The sequence below is a fragment of the Mixophyes fleayi genome, chromosome 4 (genome assembly GCF_038048845.1).
Source record: "Mixophyes fleayi isolate aMixFle1 chromosome 4, aMixFle1.hap1, whole genome shotgun sequence".
Taxonomy (NCBI): domain Eukaryota; kingdom Metazoa; phylum Chordata; class Amphibia; order Anura; family Limnodynastidae; genus Mixophyes; species Mixophyes fleayi.
The window spans coordinates 24,515,007-24,536,204 of record NC_134405.1 but is presented as its reverse complement, the minus strand read 5'-3'; the positions used below and the strand labels follow the sequence as shown (position 1 = coordinate 24,536,204).

General features: G+C 40.0%; 1 protein-coding gene across 2 annotated transcripts in view; it reads right to left on the bottom strand.

The window, feature by feature from the left end:
* Positions 1 to 21,198, bottom strand: part of LOC142149708 (uncharacterized) — a 70,038-nt gene that overhangs the window by 32,787 nt on the left and 16,053 nt on the right. For both annotated transcript variants that reach the window (XM_075205012.1, XM_075205013.1), the window contains exons 2-3: positions 17,898 to 18,290; positions 1,753 to 2,085 (exon numbers count right to left, since the gene is read on the bottom strand). In XM_075205012.1, the coding sequence (XP_075061113.1) occupies positions 1,753 to 2,085; positions 17,898 to 18,290 (726 nt within the window). The remainder of the gene's footprint in view (positions 1 to 1,752; positions 2,086 to 17,897; positions 18,291 to 21,198) is intronic.

Here is a 21,198-nt window from a genome sequence, read left to right as displayed (position 1 = left end):
CAGCCACCTCAAGCATACAGTGCCCCAGGCTGGGAGGGGGGTTTTCAGGCACTAGGACCCCTCTCGGTTTGCCTATGGTCTATGTAAATATCAGTAATTAAATTATATTTCTAAAATTATGCTTTGCTATTGATTGTGCCAAGAAAACAGATTTTGAAGATCAAAGTTAAAAAGTTTAGATGTAAGGTGAGGACTTATAATTGAGGAAACTTTCCATAATGTATATAGGCGAAAAATTGAGAGCATTGGCTAAAAAATAGAGTAAACGTTAGTAATGGGGTTTCTGACAATATTTCTCCCTTTATCACCAAAATTTTCAGTTATGGGATAAATGATTGAGCATCCATGATAATGTCAGTATGTAGGTTGAACAGGTCTAAAAATAAAAACTTAGGTTGCTGAACATAAGTTCAATATACATAAAGATGTACAGTCACAACCTATATCTAAACTTTTTCTAATAAATCATATGAATACCCTTGAACATTTTTTGATTTGGAGATATTGAGAGGTGACTGGAGGGGAAAAGACATAACTTTATCTCTCTCTGAGACGGTAAGGATTTAAGCTATGTATAATTTTTCCCCAAAATCTAGATATTGATAAATTATTTTATTAGTAATAATTACATTTGTTAATATTATGCATGTAAATTTATGTATACCATTTCTATTTAAAAAATATCTTGGAAACATTCTAATACTTGCTTACAGAAAATAGCTAGTTTAGCCAATCATAGCAGTTTTATTCTAATCATGTGACTAGTATGTTTATGTAAGGTTTGTTTTTTTTATTTAAAATCAGTGCTTTCAATCATGTGATTCATGTACTATTAACTAGTTTTGCGATGGTGAACTAGAATTAACTGATAAGCCTTATTTTGATAATGTGATCTGTATGTTTCTGTCCATAGCTAACGCTAATATTTACACTAGATCACATGACTCGTGTTAAGAACTAGAGTTCGTAATATACAATTGGATAGTCTGTGATTCTTTTTTCATGTATAGGTTTTAGTTCAAATGTTTTAATTTTACTTTTTACTTTGTATAAAGGTTTGTAATTGCTATGATTAAGATTATATAAGTTTTTTTTATAAGATTGGTTTACAATTTAGGACTTGATCATGTGACTAGTTTCATTACATTTTATATCATTTACATTACACTGATAATTGACCCTGATTAAGCTGAAAAGCAAAAATAATTTTTTATACTTTTTTTTATCCTGTCAGTATTTTAATAAAGTAGTATTGTGAATATTGCCCCACGGTGTGCACAATGTCTATCTACCTTTGTATCCCAGGGTAAGACACATTCCAGTTCTTTATAAGTATCTGATGGTCACCTGCCAGATGTGAGGATTATTAACTAGGTTTCCATATCAAAAGTTCCCTGCTTTACCCTGATATACCGTGTTTTCTCAATATCTGTTTAGAACACACCGTTTTGCAGTGTTGGATGTCCTGTATATTTGTATTTGTCTGGTAAATGGATTTTTTTTAGATAAAATTGAGTCTTGAATAACTTGTGTCAGAATCTTATTATTATTGCTACCACAGAGTACATACATTCAAGATTTGACTAGATAACGTCTGACACCTGTTAGCCTCTCTCTCGAGCTGCAATGTAAGCTTGAGAATTCCGATATAGGTAGTTTTATTTTTAAGGCACAAGGCGAATAAGCATTTCCAGTCAAATAGACATGTAATTCATAAATGATGAACAAAATTAGGATAGGCTGTATTCTTACCTGCAATGACCAGTTCTGTGGCTTGTCTGCTTGTTAATGTTTCATTAATGGTGGTCACCTGGCAGCAGTAATGGGTGTAGACGGATCTGACATCTTTATGTATGCGCAGCGAGACATCTGTGGGGAAATTGACCACTGAGTACCCATTGTTTCCGTGTGGTTCATCAGAGGTGTAAATTTTATCTCTTCTAAACAAACAAATATCCCTGTCTCCTATATACCAGCTCACTGCTTGTATTGCTTGTGAGGTCTCCTGAGGGTAATAACAGGGAATAGTGATCTGTTCTCCTGGGACAGCTATCAATTCATCCAGCTGAGATAAAGACTTATCACCTACAGAGAGAAGACATTGGGTGCTGATTATTAGAGATGGGTGAATAGATCCGGCCAATTCCAATTTTCCACTAAATTTCAGAGATTCACAATTAACATTTAATGACATTTAATTTATTAAGCGACCCCAATTTGCTCAGAATTAGACAAATAATATCTACCTGAAAATGAGGCCAGAGTTGTTAGGGGGTCCTCTAAACACCATCATAAAGCCATACCTACTACAATGTCTGCTCCATCCCCAGTCAGTGTCCGATAGGGCAGATTACTAATTGAATTGAGATTAATATAGATCATTAGTCTGAATTACATATACAGTCATGTTATCCTCAGTAATTTCAAATCATATAACTGCCTGATAAATTTGCTATGTGTAAAGAAAGAGGTGGTCTGCATTGAAATAAGACATTAGAACCAAGTTAATCATGATGTTCACCTATAGGAACCCCTTTTCCCATAGAACATATACATGTTTACTGGTACTAAGCTATCCTAGGACTTAAGCACATTTTAGTAGTATCTTATGTACAGCACAACCCTGTGGAACAACAGAAGTGTAATATTGGAGACATAATAATCAAGAAAATAAGTCACTCACAGGTGGTGGTCCAGATGTTCATGAGGAACTGCTGATTGATGGCTATGGTCAGACAGAGGGTAACAGCCAGCACAAAGCAAAAGGTAAGTGGCAGTCAGATAGCATAATCACATCAAAGCACAGGGTCATTGGGAGGCCGCAGGTAAATAGCGCAAACAGGTCCAGGCACAGGGTCAGTGGCAGGCAGCAGACAAGTAGCATAGTCAGGTCCAGACATAGGGTCAGTGGCAGGCAGCAGACAAGTAGCATAGTCAGGTCCAGACATAGAGTCAGTGGCAGGCAGCAGACAAGTAGCATAGTCAGGTCCAAACATAGGGTCAGTGGAAGGCAGCCGGCAAGTAGCGTAAGCAGGTCCAGACATAGGGTCAGTGGCAGGCAGCAGGCAAGTAGCGTAGTCAGGTCCAGACATAGGGTCAGTGGAAGGCAGCCGGCAAGTAGCGTAAGCAGGTCCAGACATAGGATCAGTGGCAGGCAGCAAGCAAATATCATAGTCAGGTCCAGACATGGGATCAGTGGCAGGCAGCAGTCAAATAGCAAAGTCAGGTTAGCGTAAGCAGTAGCGTAAGCAGGTCCAGACATAGGATCAGTGGCAGGCAGCAAGCAAATATCATAGTCAGATCCAGACATGGGATCAGTGGCAGGCAGCAGTCAAATAGCAAAGTCAGGTTCAAGTACAGAGTCACGAACAGTAAACAAACAAAATCACAGCTGGAGACACAAACCAATAACAGAATCTATAATCAGCACTTCTAGCTGTGAGAGGCAGAGTTATAAGGCCACAGCAATGGTGCACTCATTACTGGCTAGAAGATGGTGTTCATTGTCGCATTGCTGGAGTGTTCAGCACACAGCAACACCTCAGGTGGGAGTATGTTATTGCACCAATAGTGCAGAATAACAGAGTTTACAGTGGCCTGATTTTTGAAACGCAAAAAGCCATAACTTGCGTTATAAAGAGAAGGCATGTAATAAATGCATATTTCAATCTGTATTCAGGCCACAACGTATATAATATGTTCGGTTCTTAATGAGTGCAGAAATGTGCAATAGTTACGCTCAGTGTAAACAGAGCGTACCTCTGAGCGTGTTCAGACACATTTATGCAGATGAAAGTCCGAATTGGAGTGAATGCACCACTTTTATTACCAGATTTTTTTACACTGAAATTACAGTAGAACGCTTATACACATATCTGCTCAATTACTCTCATTAGTCAATTCACTCTAATGGCTCTTAGCAATGAACTCTTTTTAACTCTCTATCTGCAAAAATGTTTAATCCTTCACTATACAATGTAACCAAATACCTTCTAAACACACAAATTCTCACTTAAGCTGGGTACACACTACACAGTTTTCATCCAATAATCGGCTAAATCAGCCGACATGTGCAGTGACACGATGGTCGAAAGTATGCCCAAATGGACGATTGTCGCCTCATTTGGTTGGTCGTACCTTTTAATATTTTCGTTCCAATCTCGTTTCTGTTGTGTAGTGTGTATAAACTTCTGACCGATCTACAACAGTGAGTGCGAAATTACAGTAATTGCTCACGACAACATGGCTGTAAAAAGTCGCTAAAGGGACGTCCGCTCTTCCCTCTATCGTCCTAAACAAGGCTAGTGTGTATGCAGTCCATGGACCCAGCGATCGGACCATCGATCACATGTAAAATCGATCGGCATAAAAAGTTGGTGGAAAATTCTGTAGTGTGTATCCAGCTTAATTCTTACCATTATAAAACTATAAACTATATATAAAGAAGTATTCACACATGATTTTTTTGTGAACAACAACTTTATATTTGTGATATAAATGTGAAAAAATGCAATTGAAATAAATGTATTAACATAATATAACTGAAGTAAATTGTCAATGTTTTGGACAAAGTCGTCCATCCTTCAAGAGGCTTCACCTCACAATGGCCTTTTCCCTGTTTAGTCAAGTAACATATTGTGTCAGGCGGTAGCGCCTGGCCCCAGGGATCTCTTGTGCATGAACAGCTGTAAATAAAATAAAAAAAAATGTTATAAATCTAATTGTAGCTCATAACATCTCACTTGCATTTGCTCTATGGGGACTGCTACGACCCTTCCTCCTGTTCCTCTTGGGCCTCCTGCATTTGCCCCTCCTCCACCTCACCCGCCTCCTGATGCTAGTTCACCTCCTTCTCTGGTGGAGCATCCTCCTAAAAAGGGACCTTCTGAGCCTTGTAATGGTTGGGGTGATTGCAGACTCTGTGTTCTTTGACCAATTGTGACTTATTTTCATATTTTGCTGTTGTTTTAAAGCTCATAAATAACAGGATAGATGTACAGCACAATATTTTACTATGAATCATTCTGTTATATATTAGCATTTTGGGACAGGATTATGCTGCATGTATATCACATATCAAATCAATTATCATCCACCTCTATGCCAGTTTCACATGGAGTTCACAAAGAAGATGACACTCTATTATCAATCCTACTTTTTCCATCATTGAAGTGAATTACACATTCCATTAGCATGTGTTGCCTGTTTGCGTTGAAGTGGACCAGTATTACAAACAACATTACTGTATCTCCTATTTTATACGCTACACGGGGTAAACTACATGGTACATGTAATGTAAATATTTATTATTTATACTTTATTTACTAATTTATGCTCAGATATCTCCTGATCAGAGCTCCGCAAGGCGATTCAGCTGCCTCTTCCTGAGGTCGGACCAGGGGCATTGGAACTGAGACAATCACCATCTGGTCCCAACCCTCATCAATATGCGGCTTTTTGCAGCCCTATTTTCAGAAAGTTTTGCCTCATTTGGGACCTAGACCGATACAATAGCCAACAAGTCATTGCTGGCTTGTTGCTGCCTTCAGTGCAGAGTCTAATGAGAATCCCAGTTTTAAGCAGGTAGCCTCAGAAAGTAGTAAATGACTTTACTGCAGGAACCCACAGATCACTTTTCCCAAACTATACTCTCCAGGCAGCAGCTGAGACTACAAGGAGAGATTGTATATAACAACATGAAAACAGGCCGTGGTTGGGGCAGGTAGCACAGGCTGAAGGTCAATAAAATGAGCCAGGGTCCGGGTTACAGACAAACACTCAGGGCAAAATGTATGAAGCCAGGATTTTCCTGGCTAGTTCAAACCAGCCTCATATCATAGGAGATTTTAACCTCCTGGATGTATTATCCAGTGGTTTTAAACTCAAATTGCCATTGACGGTTGGTTTGAAACCCATAAACACCAGTTGTTTATACCAAACCTCTAGTGAATTAGGGAAAAGCAAAATAAAGAATTGTAAAAAAAAAAAAAGCCCTCCATCCCCTTTCTAACCAATCTGTGCTACTTAATAAGTTCCAGTTCTCTAGGGTGGGCCCAAACAAAAGTTTGGGCCTCTGGGCCTAGGGATGCCCAGCACAATGCAAAGTAGCATTGGGCCCTTTCTGGTACCCCTAGCTGGTGGGTACCAGGGTTAATTAAAAAATAATTTTGCGACTGCCATAGTGGTTGGCAGCAGTTTTCTGACTCTCCGTTATCCTAAGCACATCGGGGTCTCTGCAACCCAACAACACCCCATAACCCGCGAACTCCCTGTCCAAGAGTTTGTGAACTGCTCTGGGTGCTCCTAGTCTTAGTGCTCAACCACTGTCCTCATCCAGTGATTGAAATTCCCATCAGTGTTCTACAGATCCTTTAGAGCCCCACTGCTACATACCCAGAGCTGACTAGACCATCCTGCCTCTGCAGCATCTGGGTAGAGTGAATTACAATACTACCTGATCTGCCTGATCTTGCCAGCAGCTCCAAATCCCTCCTGGGAAAGGACTGTGCTGACTGGCGGCCATATTATGATGGACTCGTTCGTGCTCTACTTGACGAGTTTCCAGCCTTCAGGCAAATTTTATCAGTATCTGCTTTTCTGGGAAACTTTATTACATTGTAATATCTTACACTCTTACTCATGCAGAGATCCCGAACATTTGAATTGTATGCAGTGCTCAGTTTGTCCTACTTGCTGCTTTGAGTGCATATACTTTCCAGGGATAATTCAACCTCATTACAGGCTCAACACACAGGACTTTCTCAAATACCTATATTTGCTCCACCCCACCTACTGCAGAAACCTATTCTTCATAATGTAGGCTAAAAATAGACACCCACTTAATCTCCCTAGGTTACCCTATTACCTCTATGCAGCTAACATAAGACAACAACCCTCTGACCAACATAGTAGTGTGACTGAAAATGACCAATGTGCCGTTTCTCAGGAAAATCCTTTGTTGGCCAAACTTTGCTGGATCTGTAAGCCGGCATTACTAGCTTCTTTACATTTGATTTGTTATGCTTTATTTGTTTCACCGGAAGAGATCTATTTTCCAGCATGTATTTCCAGTGGCTTGTATGGTAGCTGTTTGCTTGATGTTGCATTTAGATACCATGCTTGCATTTTTCACAACTATTGTTTTTCTATTATCATATGTTTACCTGATTTACATAGGTTGACGGAGTAAATGCCCCCGAGTTTTCCATCCACTGCTTTTCTGGACTCCCTGAGCATAGGTCCTTTTCTACACCCCATATTTTTCAGAAACAGATTGTTGTTTCTCACATTCTTTTGTTATACTGTTGATCTATCCACTTTCCTGCCGCATTCATGTTTTACTCCTTCCCTTCTGTCTGCCACCTTCCTTTTCCACCCACTCCCTAACCCTGGTGATACGATGACCAGCCAATATTGCTTACCTGAGCTTGCGCCATTTATTTCTCCAGTCTCAACATGACAGATAAATTATGCATAGTATTAATAAATGCTAAAGGACTAAATACTTCCGAGAACCATTAAGAACTCTACATTCTGACAGTGTAGATATAGCACTAATACCGGAAACCCATTTTAAATTTTCTGCATTACACCCTCCTCTCATAACAGATACTTCCACTATGCTTTCTTCTGTAGCAGTTTTCATGCCAAGACTAACGGACTTGCAATATTGTTTGCCAAAAGTTTGCCCTTATTAGATGTTCAGAGATATAGGTTGGAGGAGGGGAGGTGTCTATTTGTGAAATGTATGATATTTAATCAGGTTTTCACAGTTGTTAATATTTAAGCCCCCAATCAAGACCAACCAGGTTTCGATGAAAAAGTGGTGGAGCAGGTTGATACTCACAGAGATTTCAATTGGACGTTTGACCTCCACCTCAACACATCTAATGGGACGTGGAGCCATTTGGAAGTAAGATAATCCGATGGGTAATAGGTTTTTTTAATACTTACCAGCTGCCTGACATTTGACAGATTCTCAATCCAGAGGCCAAAAATGTCATATTTTATTGTCATGGGTCGTACTCAAAGATCGACTATATCCTTCTTAGCTATGGACACTTACATATGTTACAGGGGGCTTATGTTGGTCAGATGACATGGTCAGACCACGCACCAGTGTGCGCAGACCATAGACATACTCCACTTAAGCTTTGGTCCTGCAAATTGAAGGAGCCTTTGGTACAAGACACATATTGTAAATCATTGCTTGGGGAGACCATTGCTGAATATTTAGAACTGGACTATAGCCCTAATTTATCCAAACTGTAGGTAGATAAATGTGTTATTAGGGGTAAATGTATTCAATTGGGCACATTACTTAAACATCAAAGAGAGGCCCAACGGGATGCATTGTTAGAAAAAATCAAAATACACGAAACCACCCATAAATCTTCCCTTTCCAAAGACACATTCGCAGGTTTGACAGGGCTAAGGTCTGCCTTTAACAAACTACTTAATGACAGAATGAAATTGTTGTATCAAAAATGTTGCAGCAGATTTTTCTGCTGGGGTAATAGACCCTGCAAAGTGCAAACTAGAGCTCTTAGAGCTCAAAGAGTGGTCTCCTTCATTCACTCCCTCAAGGATTATAAGTCTAAAACACATCATGAAACTGGACTTATTACCTCAGTATTTTGCTCTCATTACTCCAAATAATATAATTTACTTAGAGATGTATGCTCTCCAGGGGACACAAACAAACGGTCAACCATTTGTTGTGGCTAACGGCTACTTAGATACATTTTTAGAACAAGACAGGATAGAGGTCTTTGCCTTTTTTGTAGAACTGGTTATGTTCAGAGGTATTCATTTGCCCCCAGGACTTCACTGTAAAGTAGTAAAAGATTATCAGTGGTAACCGTAGCGCAAGATGGAGGGTAACCGGAATACAGGAGGTAGGTACTAGAGACAGTCCAAAGGTTCAGTAGTGAGCAGGTTAACCGGAAAACAGGTCAGAGATCAGGAAAGGTAGCAAACACATGTAATCCAATAGACAGGCAAAGGTCAGGGGCAATCAGCGTTCAAGCAGGGGCTAAAAACAAGCCAAGGGTCACAAAAGGAATCAGATCAATAATGCAGAGTAGCCACAAAACAGAGCTGGTCAGCAAATGTGCAGCAGACAGGATGCTATAACTGGCAGGGAGGTTAAGCTCTCCTTGCCTTAAAAACATAGACGGGTCAATCAAAAGGGAAGAGACACACAGGGTCACAGTCAGCTGTTACAGTGTGGTTCGCACACGCCCGGTTGTCAGTTTAGCCGGGCCGCGGTGGTGAAGGAGAGTTCATCCCGACTGTTGCCCTGGTAAATAGCCGGGTGAAGGAAACCCTGAAGTGACGTCCTAGCTATCATGGCAACAGTCAGAACGTGGCCCCAGATGCTGCATAAGGTGGTGGAGGGGCAGCAGAGCCCAGTGGGGCAGTAGAAGGCAGTGTGGCAGGAAGGAAAACTTGGGGCTGTAAATGAGGGTAAAATTTATGAGGGAAACCTTGAGGCGAATAATGAGGAAAACCTTGGGGAGGATAATGAGTGACAATTTAGGGAGGATAATAAGGGTAACCTGGTGGCACAGGGGCCTGAGCGGAGAAATGTGGCACAGGGGCCTGAGTGAAGAAATGGGGCATACGGGCCTCTGTGGTAAAAGTTGGCACAGGGGTCTGAGAGGAGAAATGTAGCATAGGGGAAAGACTGGAAACATGTGGCATAGGGCAGAAGGTATTTTAGTGGGATACTGGACAACTAGGTTAATGAAGCAGTCCAAGGTACTGTGAATGCTTTAAAAAGTGGAATGGATAAGGGTAAGTGCCTCCCAAGACTCCTATATTTTTTTCAAACCCTGCCGATTAGAGTTCCCTCTATTATCCTCAAGGACTTTCAAAACTCCATCACGCACATTGTTTGGGCATCTAGAAGACCCAGGGTGTGCCTCAAGGTCCTCTATAGGCACTCAAAAGAAGGCAGACTAGGCCTTCTCTGCCTGCACAAGTACTACTTAGCCTCACACCTCACGTAAGCTGTGCTTACACATTCACAATCGCACACTAGACTCTGGGTGGTCATCGAAGGTCATCTACTACACATGCACTCACCCTACTCAATTTTCTGTATAGACCACAAGTCTCACCCTCCACCATCCCAACTCCCTCCAAACTTGCACTTTTCGCTTTCTGTCTGGACCTTCTGCACGCATTTGTTTCACTTGATATCCGATACCCCTTTGTGGAATAATCCCGAGTTTGCCCTCGGAGTAGACCTCAATGAGTTTAAAGGCTTGACAGCCCATGATGTTAAATTTTTTATGACATTTTTCCCGAAAACTTCTTCCCCTTCTTTGACCTCCGGGATCACTTCAGATGCCACTTTCTACCAGTACCTACAGATCTGCCACTTCCACCATGACATAATTAAAAGTAGAACCCCACATCTCCCCTCCATGCTGGAGGCTTTCTGCCTTTGCACTTCCACCACCAGTGGCTTGATCTCAACGCTTTATTAGTTATTTCTTGATCATAACCAGCTGACCAAAGACCGTTATGAGCTCAGATAGGCGGAGGACATGGATGGGGTTCTTAGCCCGAAGGATTGATCCCAAATTTGAGAAGCAATAGCCAAAAGCTCCATCTGTACGCAGCTCAAAGATATCTCATACAAGATCCTTTTTCAGTGGAATATTGTGCCAATTAGGCTCGGAGCCATCTACCCCAATGTTTCAATGTAATGTAGCAGTATAGGGAAAGGCACTCTGTCACACATCCCAACAACACGCTTTTGGATCGTGGTCCGGCGCCTGCTCACACATTTAACTCAAATCACGATCCATAAAGTAAGGAAATTTAAAAAAACTGATTACATCACCAGTATTAATTATAACCATCCCCTAAAGTTTTCCAACACCTGGAACGCCTGGACATCACATTATACCACTGGCCATTGAACTACGTTACACCACAACTCTCCACGCATGTTCCGAAACTCTCTCTCTCTTTCCCCCTATCTCTCCACTACAAACACCCCGGTATCCTCCCTTCCCCCTCTCCCCCCACTTCCTAACTGAATTCTCCTATAAACAACTCGTCAAAACTTTTATGGTCATCAGTTTGCACAATGTAAGGTGTACCTTGAAAGCTTGTCTCTGGATTCAATTTGACTGTGTACTCCATACCCCAAATTCCCCTTCTTCCTTTTGTACCCCTTTCTCCACCTCCCACTTTCATTTTTAAATACAAAAAACTAAAAAAATACATTTTCAAAAAAAGAATAAAACTTAAATCTGCTTATATTTGACTTGATGGGAATTTTAGCTATGCATCCATTTAAAATCTCAAAAGGATCTTCACTGAAAATGCACAGTAACTTTGAAGAACATGGTGACCTGTAGTGCACAATTTAAATAAACCACACACCTTGTTTGAGAAATACATTTATTTAAAATAAATAAAAAAAAACAGTAATACCAACCACCAGGTTATTCATCTGTAATGATTCCAATCTTCCAAGCTTTTAAAAAATACCTAAAAAATAATTACAAAGGCCTATGGTTGTCCATAAAGACACCTAATAAAATTAATCCCAGATTTGAAAAAAAAAAATCTGATCTTCCAGCTTGTTTTGTCCAAATAATCCACTAAAACATGCTTGGAAAATTAAAAAAACAATGACAGATGACGCTAACCAGCAGTCATGAGCTGCTGTCGCATAATGAACAAATGACAGTTGCTAAGTCTTTTTATGACCTGGGACTTTCCCTCTGACCAGGGCCATCTTAACAACATTATGGGGCCCCGGGCAAAGCAGTGCACCGGGGCCCCTAGATATAGATATAGATATAGATATAGATATATAGCTGTATACAGATACAGATATAGGTATATATATATATATATATATATATATATAGATAGAGATAGATGTACTTGCTCAATGACCCTTGTAGGTTTTTTTTATAGGTTTTTTTCTTTTGCAGGATTATTTATTCTCATTAAGAGCCGTGCCTATGGGCCCCCCTTGCCCGATGGAAAAAGATGGCCCTGCCTCTGACAGTCTAAGGTTATAAATAGACCTAACAGCTGTTTAATTTTACAACAGTTGCTCCTGCAGTCAGGAGCTAGTCTGTTACGGTTTTTATATTTTGCCAAGCTTGTTCTGGAGGATTATTTGGGTTTAACAAAATGGTGTCTTTTACTATAAATATATATTTCATTAACACACACCCACTGCCCAGGGGAGTGGGACTAGCCCTAGTGCTTCCAGCACGGGGTTGGGTGCCCCGTGGGGGGATATTTTTTATTGTGGACTCCATCTCCCTAGGGTATCCAGCACCATGCAGACCAGCTTGAGGCTGGGTGTCATAATGGCAGGGGGGCCCAATGCTGCGAGTTCCCCTGCTATAGTGCCACCAGCCCCAGATGGCAAAGCCTAGTGCTGCTTCCAGTAAAACAAGGGGGACCCCACACTTTTTGTCACTCCTGAAGTCTCTAATACCAGCACTAGAGTTACCTGTTTTGGTGGGGCATGCTGTTTTTTTTAAAAAAAAATACCAATATGTTTTATTTACTGTATTGCCACTAGAGATGAGAGGGTCCGGAATGGGCAAATCAGAACCCCCCGAACAGTGCCGATCCGAACCCGGTTCGGGTATTCCCGCCGATCACGAAACTCAGAACGAGGCAAAACCTCGTCATCACGCCGTCGGATCTCGTGAGATCTCAATTACATGACTAACGACCAGTACTTAAATAACGGGGGCCATCTCTGCTATGGTGTGGTGAAAGTAATTAAGCAATAGTACTGCCGAAGTCAGAGTTCTGGAGCAAGAGCCTATTCTTGAAGGATTGCTATAACAAGGTAACATCTGACCTGTGTCCATCACTTATATCGGGGTACCACATCTGCCAATTTCTAAACATAAAGGGTTATGGCAAACCCCCAAATACTACTTTGCGCATTAAGACAGACAGACACTGACATAAGTATAGTGGACTAATTCATCTTCCCGCAGTCACGCAGGCTTTTAGAAAAGATGTTATTCATTTTTAATCAGCATACGTGACATTGATATCTTATTTTTGCATGAGGTAAAAGGCCACATTAGTCTAGGAAGAACATGACTTTTCAAACATGACTTAGGAGAAAATTAGAGTTTTACTTAATGTTCCCAATTTAATTATAACTGTTCCCACCAAGTAGCCTCACCAGATTATTTGCGTTACCTAGGAGACTGCAAGCAAGGCACTGATCCTGCCGTATAAGCGCAGCGGTACTGCTATATAAGTTCACTGATCCTGCCACGTGTTGGGCCACGTGTTTGTGCCGCCCACTTGTGTCGCTTAGCTTAGTCATCCAGCTACCTCGGTGCAACCTTTTGGCCTAAAAACAACATTGTGAGGTGTGAGGTGTTCAGAATAGACTGGAAATGAGTGGAAATGAATGTTATTGAGGTTAATAATAGCGTAGGAGTGAAAAAAAACAAAAAACTATGGATTTTAGCACTTTTTATGCTTTTTTTTAAAAAAAAATCAGAACCCAAAACCCAAAATCAGAACCAAAACCTTTAGTGGGGTGTTTTGGCAAAACCAATCAGAACCCAAAACCTCAAGCTAATCAGAACCCAAAACACGAAAAGTGGCCGGTGCACACCCCTAATTGCCACCGGGTCTGGCGTCTTGGTCCGGGGAGTGGGAATGTTTGGGGTTCATGTTTGTTTAGTTTTTTCTTAATATTAACTATTTTGTGCTGGACCCGCCAGCTGTATTGCCGGTGTGCCCAGTGGCTGTAATGCCATCGGGACCATCGGCTGTAATGCCGCCCGCATTGCATTTGAATGTCGACATTGTGAATGTCAACGTTACTAATGTCAGTAGGCACAATGTCAACTTTTAAAATATCTGGATAGAATGAATATGTTGACATTTACGTTTTCACCATATCGGTGTGGACAGTTTAAGAGTTGACATATTCACAGTCGGAAAATAATACCCAACCCAAAAATAAAAATAATTTTCCCCCTTATATAAACAATAAAAGTATTAATGCCCTAATTTCTAATAAGACTGTCTCTAATGTTCACGTTCCTGAAAACTATTTGTATAGTACCCCATTTCTATAAACTAATAATATAGCGTTGTCGTTCCTATAAGCTGATTACATTGTTCCCTGTTCCTATAATTAAATAACATACTGGCCCTACTCTTGTTTTACAATAGTTAATAGCTACCTCATTATTTATAAAATAATCATCATCATTACCATTTATTTATATAGCGCCACTAATTCCACAGCGCTGTACAGAGAACTCATTCACATCAGTCCCTGCCCCATTGGAGCTTACAGTCCAAATTATCTAACACACACAGAGAGTGAGAGACAGAGACAGAGAGAGACTAGGGTCAATTTTGATAGCAGCCAATTAACCTACTAGTATGTTTTTGGAGTGTGGGAGGAAACCGGAGCACCCGGAGGAAACCCACGCAAACACGGGGAGAACATGCAAACTACACACACATAAGGCCATTAATATTTTGATCCATATTGTAGTGGCTGTAATACTTACCAAGTGCTTCACTTGATCCGACTATTCCAATTGTTAAAAACCACACAAAGCACAAACTGACTACTCACTAGGCGTTTCTGATGCAAATGAGTTAAAGTTTGACTCGCTCATCCACTGAATAGACGGGCAGCCAATCAGTATGAGAGGCCGTTCCTGATTTGCTGCCCAACTGTGTAGAGAAAAATGTAGCTATGTTTGGAGTTCAATGACTTAATATAAAAAGTTGTACATACCATTGATGCATGATTAGCAGGATGTTGGGGTCCCTGATGGATGTAACATTGCACTTCTGTCATTATTAATGGAACCATGAAGAGCAATGATGGAAGAAGTCAGGTCAGGTAGAGGGTGGAGGTGATATAAAGAAATTGGCACAGATGAGAACAAAGGGAAACTCTGGGCAATATGTGGATTGCGGTCTGGGAAACGTAAAATCTATTCTGCTTGCTATCGATTTCTATTTTTCTTCACAAATATTACACCTTTGAGCTTAATTTAGGTTTTTTATGAAGTCATGAAAATAAGGACACATCAGGGGGTAAATGTATCAAGGTCCGATTTTGCAAATCCAGTGATTTTCTTGGGAAAGTTAAAACTCGCAGATGTATGAAGCTGAGATTTCATGTAAAATCGCCAGAGTTGTGCTTCTGTCAAAATCGCTATTTTCAAAATCGATAGATCAAACTCCCGACTGTATGTCTCTCCAGCTATACAAGTCTCAATTGTATGAAGCTGCGATTAAGCAAACTCAGGAGAGTTTGCTTTCAAATACGCCAGATACAACACGCTGCTTGCTAGCAGCGTGTTGTATAAACCCATCCCTGTTACACTGCCTTTCATACTGCCGGAGCTCCAGCAGCTGTCAAAAGTGTTAAAAATAGATCAAAGTTAAAAAAAAAAAGAGTGGGGTCCCCCCCTCTATTTAGTATTAACCCTAGTGCTGCCAGACTACTGCTGGTTCCGTGAAAATCGTGGAAATATTTTGCGTGGCGTTCCCCTATTTTCACGGAACCAGCACTAGGCAAACTAGCCGAGGTTGGAGGCACTAGAGCAGCCTCACCAGATTATTTGCATTACCTAGGAGACTGCAAGCAAGGCACTGATCCTGCCGTATAAGTCCAGCAGCCACGTGTTTGTGCCGCCCACTTGTGTCGCTTAGCTTAGTCATCCAGCTACCTCGGTGCAACCTTTTCGCCTAAAAACAATATTGTGAGGTGTTAAGAATAGACTGGAAATGAATGTTATTGAGGTTAATAATAGCGTAGGAGTGAAAAAAAAAAACTATGGATTTTAGCACTTTTTTATGCTTTTTTTAAAAAAAAATCAGAACCCAAAACCCAAAATCAGAACCAAAACCTTTAGTGGGGTGTTTTATTTTGGACATGGTCAAGCATGGACTTTTGGAATTACAAATTTATTTTGGACATGGTCAAGCATGGACTTGGGATACAAATTTACTTTGGACTTTGGTGACCGTCATTTCTGGATTGAAAGCTGCTGACAACAGAAGAAAACTTAATTGGTGAGTATATTGGGGATTTATTATTTTAAATAAAAATATGTGGTGTAAATGAGGGTGTTTACTGTATTTATTGTGGGTTTATTATTTTAATAAATGTTAGTGGTTGTAATGAGGGTGTTGTGATTTTGTTGACATTTTGGTTTGTGGAACTATAGGTCCCAGCCAGCCATGGGTGTCAGGGCATGTTGGCACTTGTGGTTCTCCAAGTGCCAACATGCCCTGGCTGTCGTGCTTGTAGTTATACAAGTAGCAGCATGCCCACAGAATTTAGGGCAACCTGGCTGGCTGGGACTTGTAGTGCCACAAAACAAAATAGCGTGTTTGTTTTTTTAACACTTATATCGCCGTTATTACCCTACACCCACCGCCTAGGGGTGTGGGAAGAGCCCTTGTGCGATCAGCACTGGGCTGGGTGTCCCTAGGGGGGGGGCTCGTTTTTTTTTAACGGTCCCCACTCCCTAGGGAATCCAGCCCAGCGCTGAACAGCCTGGGGTTGGTTAGTCGTTATGGCAGGGGTACCCCTGCCGCGTGTACCCCTGCTATAGTGCCTCCAACCCCGGCTGGTTTGCCTAGTGCTGGTTCCGTTAAAATAGGGGGGCCCCATTTGAAATATTTCCTTGATTTTCACGGAACCAGCAGTAGTCTGGCAGCACTAGGGTTAAGACTGAATAGAGGGGGGAGCCCACTCTTTTTTTAAAAAAACTTTGATCTATTTTTTTTTTACTGTTTTGAGAGCTGCCAGAGCTCCGGCAGTATGACAGGCAGTGTAACAGTGATGGGTTTATAGAACTCGCTGCTACAACACAGGAGAGTTAGCTAACACGGGAGTGTTTACATCGCAACAAAGCACCAGAGATGACAAGCGATTTTGAAGATCAGGGTAAAAATCGCAGCTTGATACATTTTAGAATTTTTTTACTAGAATCGAGGGATGTCACCCGCGATTTGCCGCAATTTTAACATGATGAAAACATCGGACCTTGATACATTTACCCCCAGGGCTCTCTTTATTTTGCATTTTATATTTAGGCATCTTATTGATTTTATTATATTAACATTGTGCGCCTATAAATTCTCTTTCTGGTAATAAGTGCACTCTGATGGTGCAAAAGGGTATCATTAAACTGAGAGGATGTATAACAATTAAGTTGAATTCCAGAAACAAATAACCTACCCTGTATATACACACACTCCACCCTTATGGTTCCTCTAAATAAATTGTCCTGGAACAAAAACTCTTGTTGCACTTTCATATTTAACATCACCTTGATTTATTAAGCCATGTTCTTACTCATATAAATTGGCAAAACAGAAAATGTCAGCCTCATGTCCCAAATTGTAATCAGCATTTTTCAAGACACCAAGGCCAAGGCTGCCGACTTTAAGAAAAATGAGCAAGACCGAAATTCCCTTTTGGAATTTCATGTGCAAAAAGATCTTGACATAAACCAGAATGTGCTTGCTAGACTATAGTTTGTAATAGTTCACATTGGAGATCTGATGACCATAGGTTTAGGAAGATACAATGTACAACTTTTTGGCATTTGCCACAATAACCAACTCCCCCAGCTTGTTTTATTAGTGTTATGTTATTAACAGTCATACTGAGCATTTTTTCAGATTTGGATGTAATTGAATCCTACATATTTTATATGTTGCCATATCATGTTTTGCTGTTAACTGGAAAAATTGTAATAAAACCTTTTGCAAGTCCAGTTACACAGTTTTACAAATAACTTGAATCAATAGTAACTCGTATTTGTGTCTAGTAAAATATAACCGTATGTCATTATCATAGATGTACAGTACTTGGAATAAATTTCTACCTGTAAAATGTAGAGTGGTCCCGTATTTATCCCACCAGATGTAGTCGATTTTGCCCTTAATGATACTAGATACTTCACAACAGATTATGGGGCCATCAGATCTTTTCAGTCCTTTGATTGTGATGGATTCTTTTTGTTTTTCACTAGGATTCTGCACCTTGGACAGTCTCTCCATATATTTGTCTATAATATTTTCAGCATAATCAATGATTTCCTCCTTAGTATTGGAGCACGTTGGTCCTTTTGTTTTCTCCCAACGAACTGTATACTGTGTATCCTCACGTGGGTCATAGCCATAGGTGAATGTACACGGGATGGTGATAGAACCATTCTCCATCACTGTCAGAGCTTTTAGCTGATGAACACAAAAATAACCTGAAGTGGATCTGATTCCTGTAATGAATAACACAAAGTGATGACCAAAACAGCCAAGAGCCATTACCAATGGGTGGATAAAATATAATTTAACATCAATTTGTGAATCATCAATATGTGTGACTAATACTTCTATATAACAAGCATATTATTAGTAGTGGAAGTTGGCCCTGATACATCTTTGGACGCGAGTCCCACTGCGTGCCATATCTGGCGTGAAATAGGTCTGCGCATGCTCAGAAATGGACCTTATGCCAATGGACGCAATTGCATGTGATTCATGTATAAATGCAAATGAGACTTACTATGCAAATGAGACTTACTACTGCCTACGTTCTTTGAAAAAGTCAGTATTCCACAGATGAAACTAGTCGATTGCTTCACATTGAACAGTGGTGATTTAGCTGCAGGACCTGCTAAGGACTTTTTTTTTTCTTTCAAGCTGAGTTTCAAACTTTATTCGAACACCAACTCTGGAGATTTGCCTGTTTTGGAAGTGCTTGGTAAGCATGAAGTATACCACCCAGTGATCTGGACTGTGGAATAAATGTAGGCTGCACAGACTTCAGGAGGGGGAGGTTTTCCCTAAAAGCCACCATGGAACAAGACTTGAATGCTAAGTATATAATATATGCTTATTCCGTTTGTAAAAGTGGACTGGCCACCCACTTTCAAAGGTTCTATAAGAAAATTACTTTGTAAATTTTTTGGGGAAAGATACAGAACTATTTGAAACTAGTGAATAGCTATTTAACAGTTGTATACTGTATTATTTTAGAGTCCTCAGAGTCAGTTGTGACAATTGATCAATTTATGACAAGTGATTTTTTATCTTATATTGATTAATCACTTCATCATCATCATCATCACCATTTATTTATATAGCGGCACTGATTCCGCAGCGCTGTAGAGAGAACTCACTCACATCAGTCCCCGCCCCATTGGAGCTTACAGTCTAAATTCCTTAACATACAAACACATACACTTGGACATATATACATGGTTTTATATACTGTTCATTGGTTTGATACTTTTAGAATTTTGTACATTATATCGTTTATATAAATAAATAAATATTTTTGATCATGTACATACACTCCGCCATATTTTGTGGTAGTTGTTTTTAGTTAGTTATAGACAACATGTTGGCGCGCCTACCTATACAAGTTGTTGCAATAATGTTTTCTAAGGGATTGGCAACCCTAAGACAGGTTGTGACACATTTTTGTATTTTCAACCTATTATCATATGTTAATCTTTACTTTTTTTGTTTAAGCGCATAAGAGTTTTGTTACATTAGCACTGCCTACGACTTGAAGGGTGGAACAGGGGAGAGAAGGGACGACTGAACATAGGCAATATACAGTCAGGACGTGCCAAGGACGTACCCATGCAGAGGTCTGGGTCTCTGTTAAGTACGTGTTTTTTAATCATATCATTTGCACCAGCTACAGGGTGGGTGAAAGTGCATTGCCCCTATATAGCAAAGAAAATGTGTATTCAAGGAAGATTGCCTATATAAATGCAATTCATGTACAGTACACAGTAAAACCATGAAGATTTCATATATATATATATATATACAGCATATATATATTTATATATATATATATATATATATAAATATATATATTTTTTTGCATGCGCTCTGATAAGACATATGCATGTGCATATCCTGTAGTCTGCTAACATATGAGACAAGTACTGTCTAGGCAAAAGATACTTATAACCAGGTTCAAATACAAATGTTTCTTGAGATGTACTTGGATTTGAATACGGGCACATGTAAGCTCAAGTTCAGTGCTCATTTTAAAAAACGCTACTAGCTTGCATGCTGGCAGGTTATGTTCGAAAGTGAAAAGGCCCTTGTGTGTACACTGGAAATGTATTAGCTTAAAACATGTAACTCATTGTCACTCAGCTAATTTTTATGTGTTATTTATATAGTAACATAGTTGATGAGATTGAAAAACGTCCAACAAGTTCAATCTCTTTGGATCTCCTGCAATTCCTCTCTTATTATTATACTGCCAATTTGTTTCAATCGGGTAAAATCCCTCCTGACCCAATATTGCAGTCCTATTTCTCCCTGGATCCACTAATGTCCTTCAATTTAATTAACGGTCATAACCTTGGATACCCTTTTCAGTTAAAAATGAGTCTAACCCTTTCTTAAACATACCAATTGAATCTTCCATCACAGCCTTCCCTGGCAGTGAATTCCATACCTTGAACGCCCTTACTGTAAAGAACCCTTATTTTGTTGGTTGTGAAACTCCCTCTCCTATAACCTTAGGAGGTGACCGCGTGTCCTGCATATAGTCCTTGGCGTAAAGAGTTCCCATCAAAGTTCTCCGTGTTGACCCTTAATGTATTTGTACATAGTAATCATGTCCCCTCTTAGACGCCTTTTTTCTAAAGGGAACATGCCTAAACTGGCTAACCTTTCCTCATAACTTAATTACTCCATACCCTTTATCATATTTATGGCCCTTCTGTGAACTCTTTGTAGTTCCAAACTATCTTTTTTATGGAGTTGTGCCCGAATTGTACTCTTTATACAAGCTGAGGTCTTACCAATGATTTATATAGTGCCAAAATTACACTGTGTTCCCTTGCATCTATTCCCCTTTTTATGTATGCCAATACTTTATAGGCCATTGCAGCTGCTGCTTGACATTGAGCACTATTGCACTTTCAAATCATTTTCCATTTTAGATACCCTTAAATTTGTTACATTTAATTTATAGATTGTGTGCTTGTTTTTGATCCCTAAGGGCCCGAATCATTAAGAAAAGTAAGGCAAAATAATTAGTACTTATTCTCCTGGACAAAACCATGTTACAATGCAAGGGGTGCAAATTAGTTTATTATTTTGCACACAAGATAAATACTGTTTTTTCATGTAGCATACAAATACTTGATA